Genomic DNA, 15191 nt, shown 5'->3' on the forward strand with positions numbered 1-15191 from the left:
AACCACGCATTTTGCATGGGTTAGCCGTGATGACACTACCCCTGTGATGATCTTTGCAGACTTCAATGTGGACATTTCAAAACAAGACAACAAGTGCTTAACTCAGAAAGTTCTTGAATAGTTTGGTTTGAAGTGCCACAGCAATCCAAGTCACTCGACTACTCAACAACGGTCGTCTATAGATTTAAGTTTCGTCAAGAGTTTGTCTAAGAACCAGTCAGTGTATATCACAGTAATCACAATGCTATCGTCACTACCAACACCAAATGATGAAAATAAATACGTGTACCCTTGTCTAACGCTGTGTGATGCGCTACAGCTTCGCGTGTCATCTACCTTGAGACAGTGGAATGGCTCCTGAATTTTAAAAAATGCCTGTTGCAGGTTACATAAATCTAGTCATTGAGTTAGGTTATTTGAAAATGCGGACATCACTAGCCTCTTCTATACAATAATTAAGCTATCTGCCACAGGCGATCTTTAAAAATTCCGAGAAGCTTAAAAATGGCCACCCGGAATATACACAAGCGCATATACCTAGTACAGTTGGTAAACCAACAATGCGCCATTGATAATGAGGGCAACTACTTTAGGATACAAATAACAAAACCTAATAGGAAAACTGGGGTCATTGGAGAAAGACCACGAATGCGAAATGGAAAATATGATGAAGGCCACATAACATCCCCTGGAATCATCTCGCGCAAAGGGAACGACATCTGACAAGAAATGAACAGCACTGCGGAAGGAGAGGTGTAACGGGCCTGGTACTAAGGCGCGTTCAAATTTATTATGACGTGTGTGTTGATCACAATGAAGTAGTGTGAGCTTGTTTACACTTGCGTTTCTTTCGTTAATCGCTCGAGTTCTTCCCTGTCGATAACCAACTTCGAAAGATCTTCTGGACTGGAAGATCTTCTGTCCTGAAAAAGTAAAAATAAAAAGCCAGAAAGAAAGCCGATGTGAGTCTATATACTTAGAACATGCATTTTAGCAGTCTAATGGGAATTTGCTCATATTTCTCATCATGCCAGAACCTGTGAGCCCGCATTCACAAGAAAGTTCTTAAGCTAGAGTTTCAATGCTGATACGAGAGTTATTCTTAGCGAAGGCGGCTAGCGCGGTCACTACGAACGATCACTACGATTGGTAGCGATCACTTACGAACGAAAAGCTTTCCGAAGTCGCCCCCTAGAGTTCAGGGGAGCATCCCACCCTTTGGTTATTTTTTTTACGTTTGGTTCCTTTCTACACCGATTATAAAACCGTGCTTGAACAGGCGGCTACAGGTATTGGAAGCCCTTCCGATAACTTAAGGCCGCAGCGCCTCTGTAAGAAGTAAGGCACTCTGCTCGAGTAATCAACAGGCGCTAGAGGAGGCAGTAGTGTGCGCAATGGCCGAAGAAATGTGACGCGCCATAGACGCGCGAGCCATGGTTCTACCGCGGTCACAGTGAAAGAGCGGCCCAGATGTGCCGGAGCAGAGTGAGCGGCACACGGCGGCTGCCCGTTGAACGGTTAGTCGACGAGCAGCGCAGCGCGTTGAGAAAAGCAACATGACATGCCGGCATGTCACGCATATATAGCAGGCACCACGGCTGAAGATGGCGCGTCGATGCAGCTTGGCATCATCCCACTGCCGTGGTCCGTATACTTTTGCTTACGGGTGTACATCGAGACTTTGTGCCATGTTAATGCTTACTCCCTTGTTTTAGCTATACACATGTACAGCTTTGCAGTGCATGCGTCCCCCCCCCCCCCCCCGCTTCTGTTTTCCGCGAACCGTAATGGCACAGTGACGCGATGACAGCTGCTTCTCTCTAAAATTTACTGCAGTGCATACGTATACAACAGCGTCGCGCGGAGTCAAGCAGTGGCTCATTACGTTGCAAGTATATACACACCGTGGACTCCGGTGCACTGGCTGTCTGCTCGTTGCTCTGGCTGCCACGGCGGCGTGTTGTTTTTCTCCACGCAGTACGGATTGTGTTGTCGACCAAGTGCTCGTGCATAGCGGCAGTTTTCTGTCCACCTGAAACGGGACGTAGGAAAGCGAATTGTGAAGCTCGCTTTCTTTCTTTCTTTCTTTTTTTTTTTTGCAGTTCCGATCTCATGATACTTAGGCTTGATTAACGAGAAAGTGGTAATAATGCTTCAAAGATCGAACAGCGGGCACGGAAGGTTGAATTTTATTCGCAAAACGATCATTGTTTATTTTGATATACGTTAGAGACTTTCGCAACTTAATTACCTCTAATCCAAAACTATTTATTGATTATAACGCAATGTGTATAGAGGAATTTCGAAGTTGTCCGATGCGCCTTTAGCGCACGCTGGCCTAAATAATATTCGTAGGTAAAATTTAAATTATGGTGTTTTACGTCTAAAAACCGTGATCTGATTATGAGGCACGCCGTAGAGGAGGACTCCGGAAATTTGGACCACCTTGGGTCTTTTAAAGGGATACGGACACAAAATCTGAAATTTTACGATAATACAGAAAATGGGTACTCAGTGTGCGAGTACACCGAAAACAAGTAGTCACTTCGCTCATTTTTCAGCAGATGGCTTTATTTTTGGCGTTTTTGTGAGCGCGCGCAACACCGCCCGGCCCATGCGAGTTGGAAGGCCTGACGTCACGACACCCCCATCGGATAGCCAGCCGGCCGGCCGCCGTCATTCGAGGCGCGCCGCCGCCGCTATCGCGTGCATGGATTCGGGTTCTGGTGCCTCTACCAGCGATGAGTACACGTCTGTAGATGAGGACCGTTCCAACTTAGCAAGAAATACAACCGCTTACGGTTACGAGCCTTCCGCGTCAAGCGGCGAAGAGCAGGCGGCCTTGAACGTGCCGGTCAGGCAGTGCGGGCCAGCAATATGGTATTTTTTTTTCTAGTAAACTTGAAGTGCAGCGGCAGCAGTTCGTAAAGTTATGTTACGTAGGATGCAAAGTGCCTAGTTTCGTGACCCGCGTTGAGGCAGAAAGGCAGCTATTACGGCTGAATCGTAGGTAGCGTAGCTCGTCGCTTTGTGCTTACCTACGCTGTAGGCTTTCGATCGCTGCACACTTCGTTTTTACGTGACGAGGCACGGCATGTGTAGAATTTTCCAGCCGTTTCATAGCCCTGTGTTTACGACTACTATCACATTGACGCCATTAGAAGCCATTTACTGGTTGAACTCGTTGAGATGGGCGGCTGCGCTAGGGACCCATCGACCAGATCACTTAGCTACATCGATTCTGTGGCCATAGAGAAAGTCTTTGGCTGTGACATTTACTAGGGAAATGCTGCGCGAACAACAAAGTCATGAAACCCGACGCATGATCATGCAGAGACCTATGAAAATACGTAATTTTTTGCTTGAGGTTGAAAAGCAACGTGTGAAAAGGTAATGCAGGTAAATGTGCTGCGCCTTTTAGGTTACTACACATGCACGCTGTTGTCTGGCGTTCATTCACTGGCTGTGTTTTGTATATTTGATCAATTAAAAGAGCGCTCGTATGCTGTCGTTCAATATTACACGCAGCGAAAGTGTATACAACATGACTATTTGGTTTTGTGACAAAAACATACATCCGCAGGGTAAACAATTTCTGTCACAACCCGAGAATATCTGTTCTCACCACAGCCAATGAAAAGGCAATTTCCCTTCTGCGGCTACATGCATACAGAAAGAGAGAGGGTCTGTTGCCAGAAAAACAAAAGGTGGCGAACACAGCTGACAGACGGATGCATCACTAAGCACCCGCTCTTTGAACTGTATTGCCTCAACAGGAGCCTTTTGAGCGGCATGCCAAGGCTTTTGAGCACAGCCGGGCTGGTCGCATAATCATCGTCGATGAAGTGGTCGGCGCAAATGAAGCCATTTTTTAGAAGTCTCCATGCTGGGTGTGGTGGCTGACAGGCACGCATGCAAAGTTTACGCATCTTCTCGTCTCTGGGAAATGTGCGCGACGGCGTGTCACGACCGATAATGCTGTCATAACATCCGTGGGCGCAGTAATGTCTGGGCATTTTCTTCCGCCGCGACGAATGCGTCAATACCGATCGACGACCTTGCGAACACGCGTGTAAGACGCACCACCTGCATGGAGCGCTGACGGGGATAATGTTTCAGACGGACCACGTGCGAACATAGCCGACGGCGATAAACAAACCCTGCAAGGGACCGACACTCCGGAAAGACTGCGCCGGCTGTAGCTGACCTTGGCCGCGCGCGCGGGGGTGTCATGACGTCAAATTTCAGCTTCTCCCGGCGGCCGCTTGGAGGCAAGGCGCAACAGATAATCGCAAAATAAAGGTGTTTCTCGTTCTTTTTTTTCTAAGCAGCTTGTTGTATTCGTCATTTTCAACTTTTCTTCTGGCGCAAAAAAACCACCCACCAACTTTTGTGTCCGTATCCCTTTAAGGTGCAACTAAATCTAAGTACACGGGTGTTTTCGCATTTCGCCCCCATCACCCACCTCACCAATGACGAAGTGCAAAAAAATCAAAATCAAAAAGGGAAACCACTGGAACAGATTAGTCACATTATCACTGCCCGTCTTTTGCGTCACAGTCACCTCCATCATGGATCCTCTAGCCTTCAAGTTTACGATTAGTGATTAACTGATATCTTGACTACAGTTCTTGTTAATATGCCGTTCTTGTTGCATTTTGCTCACTGCTCATTGTAGCGCCACACCGGCCCTGAGAGTAAATAAATGGCATAGATTGAAATTAAAGAAACTTCATTTCTTGTTTACATAACTTTGAATTCAGGCTCCTGATATCTACGAACCTCTGTTACCGAATTCACGGTCTTTAATTTCAATTTATTTTCAAACGTGCGTTTCATTTCCAAGCCGCGGGGGCTGTTTTACATTGGCTGGCCGCCTTCGGTAATCGTATGTCCGTTATCACGAATGGTCGGCGTCAGCTCTTAAGATCACTTTTAGTGTGATTAAGTTAGTTAGGTCGGGGTTATTGGCGCTAAAGCGACTTAGGTTTTCTTGAGCCATCCACACTGGGTGATGAAACGTTTAGAATGAAAGCAGCAAGAGCTGCTTTGCTCGAAAACTTATTGAAATAAAAAAAAGAAAGTTGGAAGACTATTCAACCTCCAGTTGAAGTTGATGACAAAGTCTTGCCTGAGCCAGTCGGGGGTGAGGTATGGGCGCAGTCACTGCGCACCTCGTTCAAACAGGTCATCGGTAGCGTGACGGGAGTATAGGAGGAGCGTCGGACTCTGCAAAATTTGTTGACTGCACTATCTTCGCGATCGACCAGCGATTTGAGACGACTATTTTCTGGATCGGCTCATATTTTCACGTAAGACGACTTGTTAAATTTCTGGCGTTTTATATGCCAAAACTACGATGCGTTTATGAGGCACGCCGTTGGGGGGGGGGGGGGGGGGGGGAGGTGAAGCGTCACTGGCGTAATGGTTATAGTATCGGGCTTCTCTCCTAGAGATTCTCTGTTCGAATGTCCGGCCACTGAACAGTATTATTTATTTATTTATTTATTTATTTATTTAAGAAATCGCAGTTTCGCCATAAGGGCGAAGCAGGGAATGCGATAGCAACATGTCAGCGAATCACGTGCCCACGAAGCGGCAATATTTGGCCGGATGCAAAAGTTGACGCGTGGATCCCTCCCTGGCACGTTGCAGGAAAACCATCGCGTACTGCGTAGCGCCGCCATAACGCCAGCTTCAGAAACTCTTGCAGTCAACTCACGCGCCTTCCTTCGTTCCGAGCAATCTTGGAAAAAAATGCGCTCTTGCGGGCACGCGAGAACGTCACGCAGCGGCCGCTACGCCGCGCTGGGAAAGCTGCAGGCGCGCGCAAGACGCCGGGCGAGCATTTGCTTGCTCGACGTGTACGCAGAGCCTGTTGCGGACACGCAACTAAAATTGCCTCTGCATGTGAACCAACCGAGCAACCTATATAGGCGCTTGTGCGGACCCGCCTTGCCTCGGTACGACTGGCACTTCGCCGCAGCGGCCGGTGTTGTGGGAACAGGCGGGGATGCATGTTTACGCGATGAAAGGGACGCGGCGCTTCGCTTCAGAAACCCCGCACCGACAAAACGATGGCACAAGCCGGCATGTGTCTGCAGTGTCTTCACGGTCTGCATAGGCTGCGTTGCAAATTCCTTCCAGCAAGCAAAGCTGTCTAACCTGAGGTCTTAGAGTACAGCTTCCGCTGTTCACCAGCCTCTGCGATTGAAGCACGAAGGCGTCTATAGACGTATTTCGCCCCCTTGGCGTTCAAATTTTGACGCAAAGAGAAATCGTACAGCTAATGTGAGTAATCTTCGTCATAAAACGCATTAATAAGGAAATCAGCATTTCTGTGTGAAATTATTGACGACGGCAAAATAAAATCGCGTCGTGTTTTCAAGTAATACATATTACTATAGAACGCGCCATGTGTCTCAACGCGCTGGCATGCACGTGGAAAATTCTTCAGTATGTTCTATTCCGCGCACTGAGGAATCCGCCCGTGGTCTAATGGGCTATTGTGCAAGGTCTCCTGTGTCCGAACCCTGCCGTCGGACAAATTTGTTTATGTTTCTTTATTATATATACATATAATGTGCATATTTATAGATATATCTGGAACATCACGGCTACCAATGGTCCCTGGGGCAAATACCCGATAGCACATATCGTCCCACGTTTTCACAGGGCAAGCTGTTATGGGATCTTTCCAATTGCCGTTTCGGTTGGCGATTGTGGCATTTCGGTATCAACCGCTACCGCCGCCGCAGCCGATGTCCGTCGCAGCTATCGCCTAGCGCGCGAGAAGTCAAGCGATGCCACAAGCGCGCCGCGTAGCGTCGGTACGAGCTCACTTTGCATTGCAGTTGCATATTGTGCTGCGTATGTAGCCATAGTCATCCACGTGACTCGCGTTTTAATGTTTCGTGCATGCACACGCTTAACTTTCACATTGAGACAAAGCATCCTTTGAAAGGGAGCAAAAAATGCCGCGTCTCTAGTGCGGCAGGGACAATGACGAAAAGAAGACATATCGCCATTTAGAAGAAACACAGCGAACGAGAAGGAAAAGTGACTAGTGCGCCGTAATAAACAGTTCGTTCTCGTTAACTGTTAGTGCGGACTGAGTGCTTTGGACCCTCAAGTTTCCACTTGCATCGTATCGTGATACGTATCAAGGGATGTGACATGTGCGCCGCGTAGTCTCGCTACCTGTGCTGACTCTTCGCAGCGCGTTATGGTGTCTCTTCGCAAGGTACGAGCCGCTGCTGAAGAAGCGACTCGTAGAGCTACGCGCGCGTTTCAACCATGCAACGTCGGGCCCGGCAGGCCGCTGTGCAGAGCCGCAGGTGGCCGTCGACGCCGGGCGGACAGTTTAGGTCGTTCTCGAGAAAAGGACGCAAAAAGACTTCGCCGCGAAGACCCTGTAGTGCGTGCTGCTGAAAATGAGGCCCGACAGGTTCTCCGCAGAGACACCCAAGTGCGTGCTACCGAAAATCAGGCACGACAGCTTCTACGCGAGCAACGTTGCGTGCGGTCGGCCGAAAATGCGGCCCGGCAGCTTCGCCGCGAAGACCCTCACGAGTCGAGCCACTTCACTCGATGGCCTTTGCACCAACAAGGCTGAAGACAACTTCACGTTTTGCCACGCCGCTGCAAACCCAGATCGAGTACTGCGTGACCAATTCCGTGGACTCAAACAATATCGCCTTGACACAATCATGCAACGGTGCTTTTCACTGCTCGACCAGCCCCACCGATTGGCCTATTGCTCCCTCAACGTATGTTCTGTAGCTGCACACTGGCTTGATGTCGCGCACTACGAGATGTTAATGAAAAAGAAAAAGAAAATTAAAGAGATGCATAAAAAACTCTAGAATGGCAAACATGCATGACATAACTGATTAAATCAAGCAGGCTATTAAACTGTGTCACGGCCCCTATTCAAAGGGGATGCCGATAAATCATCATCATAACTATCATCATTATCGCTTGCATCGCATCGGACCACTTGTCACACGATGTGAGATGCGCGCTGCGTATACATCGTTGACGCGTAGCAGCGGCACGTAGCAGATGCATGTAGCAGCTGCATGTTGCATGTAGCTGGACCTGGTCAATTCAAGCAGGCTAGGCGCCTATTCATAACCGCCTCGTTTCAAAGGGGATGCAACAAAATTATCATCATTATGAACAGCACCGTCTCGCGCCACGGGTCAAAGGATGTGACATGTGCGCCGCGTAGTTTGGATACCCGTGTTTGCTGTTCGGTACACGTTATGGCGCCTCCTCGTAAGGTAGGAACCCTCTAGTGCGTGCTGCCGAAAATGGAGCTCCTGTGGAGGCGCTCCTCCAGCTTGCGCTGTGACTGTGCTGCTTCTGCCGCGCAGGCCTGTGACTTTTTTTTAGGCTGCGCTATCTTCTGGGTTGAACCACGAAAGAAGCTAGAAACGTACCCAATACGCAAGGGTGGCGGTAATTCACTAAGTCTTTGAAAAGTCAATATTATCTAAAAACTTGAGAACGACCGCGTGGGGCACACGTGGATCATTTACTAAAATTAAAGGGGAGCGTAAAGTCATGCGTACATGACCTGCATAATCACGATGGCCTATTAGTCTATTTTGTTGCAATATGTGGACGTGTAATTAAAGTGTGTGTTATTGTGAACGGTTCTTTATATTTATTCCATATGGGGTTTCTTTTCCTTCCTGAATAATTAGTTGTGCGTTAGATGGGTGCGCCCTATACGCAGGCGGCACATAGAGCCTCTTGAACGGAAAGCTCTTGGTGACGGCACGTTTTCTGCTAACCTAGCATGCAGAGGTTTCGCCGGGTGAAGTTTGTTTGTTCTCTTGTAAGTCTGATTTGCAATGCCATTTTGTAGGGAGAGCCTGGCGAACGGCTGGGAGGCTGTTCTTATTGCTGTTTGAAGTACTACGCTGTGTGCAGCTTTCGGTGCACACCTATTGATTGCCAGGTATTTCAGCGTGTCTTGGGACCCGGCACGGACGAATAGGTTCACTTTGATTATTGAACTAGAGCTGTCACTTATTGGTGGCACATGCTTAGATTTTAAGTGCATGGCTTTTAATGCGTTCAGTGAATCTGTGCACGACTTCCGTTCTTTCTTTTTTCTAGCGACGATTTCATTTACTGATGTCGATAGACGTCAGCCGGCTGGCCCTTGCGCCATTGAACCCCGCACATGGTCAGACCTCTGTGGCGTAAACTGATACAAATTGTGGTAGTCTGATGTTTTCTTCCCACATTCCTTCCACGATGACGCATCCTGTACGTAGCCTTGTTTCTTGGACCCATCAGTGAAAAATTTTGTGTAGACGTTGTATAATTTTTTTCTCAATTTCGGGAAATGTTTGCGATATTTCGTTCGCGTGGGACATTCTTGTTGCTTAAGTTAGTTAATGTAAATTTGCAGAACTGCGCGAAGTCTTCCCATGCAGTTTAGTCCGTGTGGCCTCTTGGTAACGGATAGTGCCTCAATAGGAACATAATATTGAGAGTACTGTTCTTCAAATTGCATTTTCATACGTCTCATAACAAATGGCTTATTCGAGTAGCGTGTTCGTGTGCCACACTGTGTGATCACAGTACAACGTATGTATTCTGAAACTGGGGCCCAATTCACCAAGCTTTTCTTTCGCAAGAACTGCATGTCATTGCCTGGGAGCCTGCGGTGCCCACAATTAGCCGGCGTGTGCATTCACGAGCAGTTCTAACGTAAATCTTTCTTTGCGGGACCTGATGCAATTTCGAGCACGAAGGAAAAATCTAATTCTGAAGAGGTGTTAGTGGCTTTGAACGTACAGGCTAAGAACAGGCGATGTTCAGAAGGCGCCAGTGGTCAAACGCTGCCCTTGATGGTGTATTACAAGTTGAGAGGTTTTGTATATTAATGCCTATTTGGCGTAATTAGGATTGTTTCAAGAGTGTTTTATTTGTCTACCCGCCCCCAAACTCTTTGCCCACCCTGCTGTTTGCTGAGGGGAATTGCCGTTTCCATCGCGCAAAATAAAACTCTGCGTGGTGCCGACAAACAAAGGAAGAAACGAAACGAACACACAAACAAAAACATCTGCCTGGCTGCTGATTCGCGAGTAACTAGTCGCGCAGCCGGACGACCGCCCCAGCGGATTCGTGACGCAAGCGCCAGCGAGGACGCGTTTATAATTGGCAGCACTCGTGGCGTGCTTGCTTCTCGGGAGGCTGCGCTCCACGGGCCTCGCTTAATGGCTACCACCCCCCTTTGTTTGTCGTGGTGCAGCAAGAGCGACGCTGAACGTGCACTGCAGTATCTACAGCAAACGTAGCTCGAGGGTTGAGACCCGAATTCGCGAGGAATTTTGTTCGTATAAGAATTGCCCCTGCATGCGCGCCTCCGCTATTCATACATGTTCGACTGTTGGCCGGTGTCGGTCGTTTCGAAGCAGTTTAGCTCGTGAACTGCTTGTCTGCGCCGTGCAACAGCTCCGCACTTGGGGCCAAATTCACAAAGCTTTTCGCTCGTAAGCGCTGTTTGTCATTGGTCGGACGCCTTGGATAGTAATGTAGTACAATATCACGATTGGTTGGCGGCAAATAAGCGTTGCAGAAAATAAATAAATAAAAAATTAAATAAACAAAAGAACCACCCAAACGACACACAAACAAAGCACATGCGTTGCCAATGGGCCGCCTAATGGCGTTAGAAGGACTTAGGGCATACACAAGACATGAGCGAAGACATTTAGTTGTGCTAAGCTTATGCTTGGAAACGATCACGACGAGGCAATACCTGTGAGGAGGCTGATAACAACTCCTACAGCGATGGTGACGATGACGCTGAAGAAACTGCTCCAAAAGGACGAAAGACGGTAGAGCATGAAAACGTCTTCCGACCTGCAAATGCATGCGAGAAGTGCTGAATGAAGCGACACCACTGAACACATCCAAATAAGAACGAGGGGACATATTCGCAAAGCTTTTTCAATCATAAATTATCTTTGTCATTGTCTGGCCGCCTTCGCTAACAGTAAGTCCGGCACCAGGAGTGGCTGGAATTTTCCCTTATGAACAACACTAGCATAAGAGGTTTTTGTGAGCACGGAAGAAGAAGACGGCTTACGAAAAAAGAAAAAAAAGTTAGAATACAAGAAATTAGAAACACTGATTTGGTGCTGCATTCATCGTGGAAATTCGTCAAAAACGCAGCGCTTTCGATTGTTTAAGGCGAAGTGAAGGATACTGGGCTGTCACAACGTCTTTCAGTGCTTTCTATTTCTCCTTTTTTTTCTTTTTTTCTTTTTTTGACCTGCGACTAGATCGAGTACAGACGGTATACTAATACTACATCAAGGCGCCAACCGCGCCTTTAAATTAACGTTATGAAAAAAATCGACAGAAAAGAAAGACTGCTGCTTATTTAACGACATTGAATGGCATCCCAAATCCTCAGACCTTCGTAATAATGTTATAGAATCTTTAAAAAAAAACGGATTTTTTAACCAGTGAGGTGGTATTCAATGCGGAAGACGTTTCTATGGAACGGGTGTGGCCTAGACGTCGCATGGGTCCATATGAGAACTATGATACAACACAATGCATCCTCGTTTTACTCGCGGTAATGTAGCAAGTCGTTTACACCTATTATTTAAGCATTTGGCATTTAGGCATATTTAGGCACGTGTAGAATAACATCACCAGCGAAAAGGCTGCGTATTTGTAACCCAGAATGTTAAGAGTAAGCGTCATTACAAATGAAGAAATAAAGAAACCTCACGGTTATTGAATTACCATAGCCCAAGTCGATCTTCAAACTGACGCACATCGGTTTGTCCTATCAGAGCACGTACACCCTTCGTCAAAGTTACTAAGCTAATAGAATGCGAGTGTAGCTGAGTCATGGCCACGTCATTTCGCATACCCACGCAACTGCTGGCTTGGGAAAGTCCCGAAGGGTGAGGGCGAAAGTTGTCCTTCCAGTTCAGGGCGTTCAAGCAATGGCTAACAGCAGGAGTGATAATTGCACATCCTAGAAGCAGTTGCCGTCGTGCGCAAGGTGGCTTCGTTTCTTTTGACAAAGGCTGCACGTGTGGTGAGTGCGCTTACGCTGCACGCGTCGTAATTCATTGCGGGTATAGTAATGCGCTTCAGTGAGACTGCTACACACTGGCGCTTGCAGTTAAAGCAGAGACACGTACGCCATGGCCTGCGGATTCGCGCTAGAGAGCGATGCAGGGAATGCGCCACGCGGACTATTTACCGCTTCGTTCCCCGGTCGTATTTCGACGCGCTTCGGCTTTGCACAATTGGAACAACGGGCGGACAGCCAGACATGTTAGAGACGCATGATAGATACGGACGGCTGCCGGGCGGTGGGAGAAAAAGGAGGAGAAGACCAGAGCGTCACTGAGCCTTGTCTACCTTTTGTCCTTTGTCTGCGGTTAAACTCCCTTTACCTGTGAACCGGCAGCCAGCCAGCTAGCTCAATTGAATGCCGCTCGTTTTGCAGCAAGGTTGCGGGTACGACCCCGTCACTTTGCCGCGGCGATTTAAGCGAAGTCAAACAACGCAGGTGAGGTATGCGTGGCTGCCTTTTGCAGCGCTCAAGTTGCAAGTTGCGCCAATAAAACACGCAAATTGTCGTTCACTTATTATTTCAGTCTTATTATGTATAGGACATGAATTAACGAGCATCGTCACTTTGAGCTATCACTCACGCGGGAATATAAAGGATACCTGCTAACGCGTCGACTGCCGAATGTGCACGTACCCTGGAGAGTCCGTCGTGTTTGTCGGATAGTCTATGACATCAACATCAGTCGTATTGTCGGGACAATAGTCCAGCGTTACCGGCATGCGAAGAGGAAGAATGCCGCTGTACATTCTACCGATCATGTGCCACAACTGGAAGACGATGGTCAGACATGCCGCAGCTCCAGCACCCTGCAGAAGAGAGTGAGCGTCGACAAGCATGTTAGGTTTACAGATTACTGTGAGCGTTTCTGGCAGAAACGACAGCGCATGCGTTCTGTGCCGTGTCATGGTCAACCTGGAGTGAGAACATAACGTGTGCGGCAAAGCGCGTGCCTAAACAAAAAATTGCCATTTCGATGCTCTCGAAGAAGCGGCGCCTGGCGACGCATCCGGTCTCGTGAAGCTAGGGTGCCTCAGTACCACGCCTACCCGAGATGATGCAGAATGCGTCGAGTGGAAGTGACCCTTTCTCTCGAATCCTGCCAGGATGCCGCATTGGAAAGAGAGAGCGCAAGTATACCAGTGCATCACGCGTCCTTCACGACGGAGAAAACACCGGCCAGAGAAGGCTTGCGTTCGTTTTGTGGCGTGATCTGCCAGGAGCAGTTTGCTGTGCATTCCTTTCTTTTTGTCTTTTCTTTTTATTTTTGGGGGGGGGGGTAGCGTATAATGGTGCACATGTGTCATGGGCCCAATCACCAATTGCATATTTGTTTGCTACACGTAGCGCAGAGTACGTACACTGAGCTGCTTGGCAGACACTTCGCATTCCTTCACTGACTGCTTCATCTCAGAATAGAAGGAAACTGGGCGAGTTGGCACTGGTTAATTCTTTACAAGGCACGAAAAACGAGGGACATGACGCACGTGTTCTGTTTCCGTTCTTCGCCCTTTTTTTTTTCCTCGTTCGACGCGCCTTGTAAAAAATGAGCAATTTATCTTTTTGTTTTGCTGCATTGTTGATTGAAGATGACCCGCCGTGGTTGTTCAGTGGCTATGGTGTTGGGCTGCTGAGCACGAGGTCGTGGAATCGAATCCCGACCACGGCGGCCGTATTTCGGTGAGGTCAAAATGCGAGAAAACCCGTGTACTTAGATTTAGGTGCACGTTAAAGAACCCCAGGTGGTCAAAATTTCCCGAGTCCTCCACTACTGCGTGCCTCAAAATCAGAAAGTGGTTTTGGTACGTGAAACCCCATAATTTTTTCAATGAAGATGCGCGGATGTTTCCTTTGTTATCGTTTCTTTGTCAAGTTTTAGCAGCTCGAAAATCAAGATAGGCCAAACAGTTTTAATTCTCACCTTGGAGTTGGCGAAAGGGAATAGAATGGCGAGCACAAGGAGGCCGACGAAGGGGCCGGTCACGGCACTGTTGATCAATACGAAGATCTGCCAAGAAATTGGGCTACTTAAAAGAGAGTTGGAAAAAAGATTCAAGCGATCACCCTTTGAACCCCCCCTCCTGACGCCCTTTTTCGTCCCAGTCGACACAGGTTTACAACTGCTGCGCAAAATAGCCAAACATGCATTGTAGGGGCTGCGGCTTAGTCAAGCTGTCAATAAGAGCTGTTTCTGCAGCTCCCGTGTTTGTGAGATTTTCGAACATAACTTCTGTACTTCGAAATACTATGTTACTGCAACTCTTGTCATTACTATACGTTATACTTTAGCTACCAGTGTAGAGGTAACTTCCAGTTAAGTTTTAAAGCGCTGTAGAAAGCGTCAGTGCCAATAACAGACGCTAAAAGATTGGCTTCTTAAGTTCTGTGCTCTTTCGCGGCCCATCCCTTCTCTACCACGTTTAGTTGATGATGCACGTTGTTTCTCCTACATAGTAAAAAAAAAAACGAAAAGAAAAAAGTACAAGAAGAAGGCCAGACCTTGCTGTTACTAGCAAAGTTTCGTCATTTATATTTCACGCTCATGGATAATGGCCGAAGTACATTTTAACCACCTCTCGCTGAAGCCTGCAACCAGGCGATGCGTGCGTTTTTTTTTTTTCTTGCTACTGAATGGAGCTCAAAGTACTAGCACACCTGCGGCGACAACATAACCTGGTCCCATTTTTCCCCTCTGTTGCACACTGATACAACACGGAAACAGTTTTTTTTTTGCTCCAGTACAGAACACGTCACTGAAATCCCTTGCCCGATCGTTTTTCCAAAATGTGTCTTTGTTGGCTGAAAAATAACCTGCTTTTTTTCACGCGTTATTCTTTCTGTTTTTATGCACTTGCGAAAATGCGCACACGCACACACACGCACACACGCACACAAAAGAAATTAAGTAACAAAGGCGTACAAACGAAGCATGATACGTAGCTCGTTTCTTTTATTGAATTTGTTTTACCCTAACTGTGAGTAAAAATGCGTGCAAGCGAAAGACTTAGTATTTGTATCTGTTACTGAACTTCGTTTTACTTAAAACGTGCTTAGAATTGTTAAATCT

General features: G+C 47.6%; 2 protein-coding genes across 4 annotated transcripts in view; one reads left to right on the top strand and one right to left on the bottom strand.

The window, feature by feature from the left end:
* The window catches only part of LOC142576427 (zinc finger CCHC domain-containing protein 24-like), a 239965-nt gene that overhangs the window by 21662 nt on the left and 203112 nt on the right, over window positions 1–15191 (top strand). The window lies entirely within an intron of this gene.
* LOC142576417 (sodium-coupled monocarboxylate transporter 2-like) overlaps window positions 751–15191 on the bottom strand; it is a 37108-nt gene continuing 22667 nt past the window's right edge. The window contains exons 11-15 of the mRNA XM_075686549.1: window positions 14046–14132; window positions 12761–12933; window positions 10784–10887; window positions 1905–2032; window positions 751–923 (exon numbers count right to left, since the gene is read on the bottom strand). Of these exons, the coding sequence (XP_075542664.1) occupies window positions 834–923; window positions 1905–2032; window positions 10784–10887; window positions 12761–12933; window positions 14046–14132 (582 nt within the window). The 3' untranslated portion in view covers window positions 751–833. The remainder of the gene's footprint in view (window positions 924–1904; window positions 2033–10783; window positions 10888–12760; window positions 12934–14045; window positions 14133–15191) is intronic.

Source organism: Dermacentor variabilis, chromosome 1 (assembly GCF_050947875.1).
Source record: "Dermacentor variabilis isolate Ectoservices chromosome 1, ASM5094787v1, whole genome shotgun sequence".
Classification (NCBI taxonomy): Eukaryota; Metazoa; Arthropoda; class Arachnida; order Ixodida; family Ixodidae; genus Dermacentor; species Dermacentor variabilis.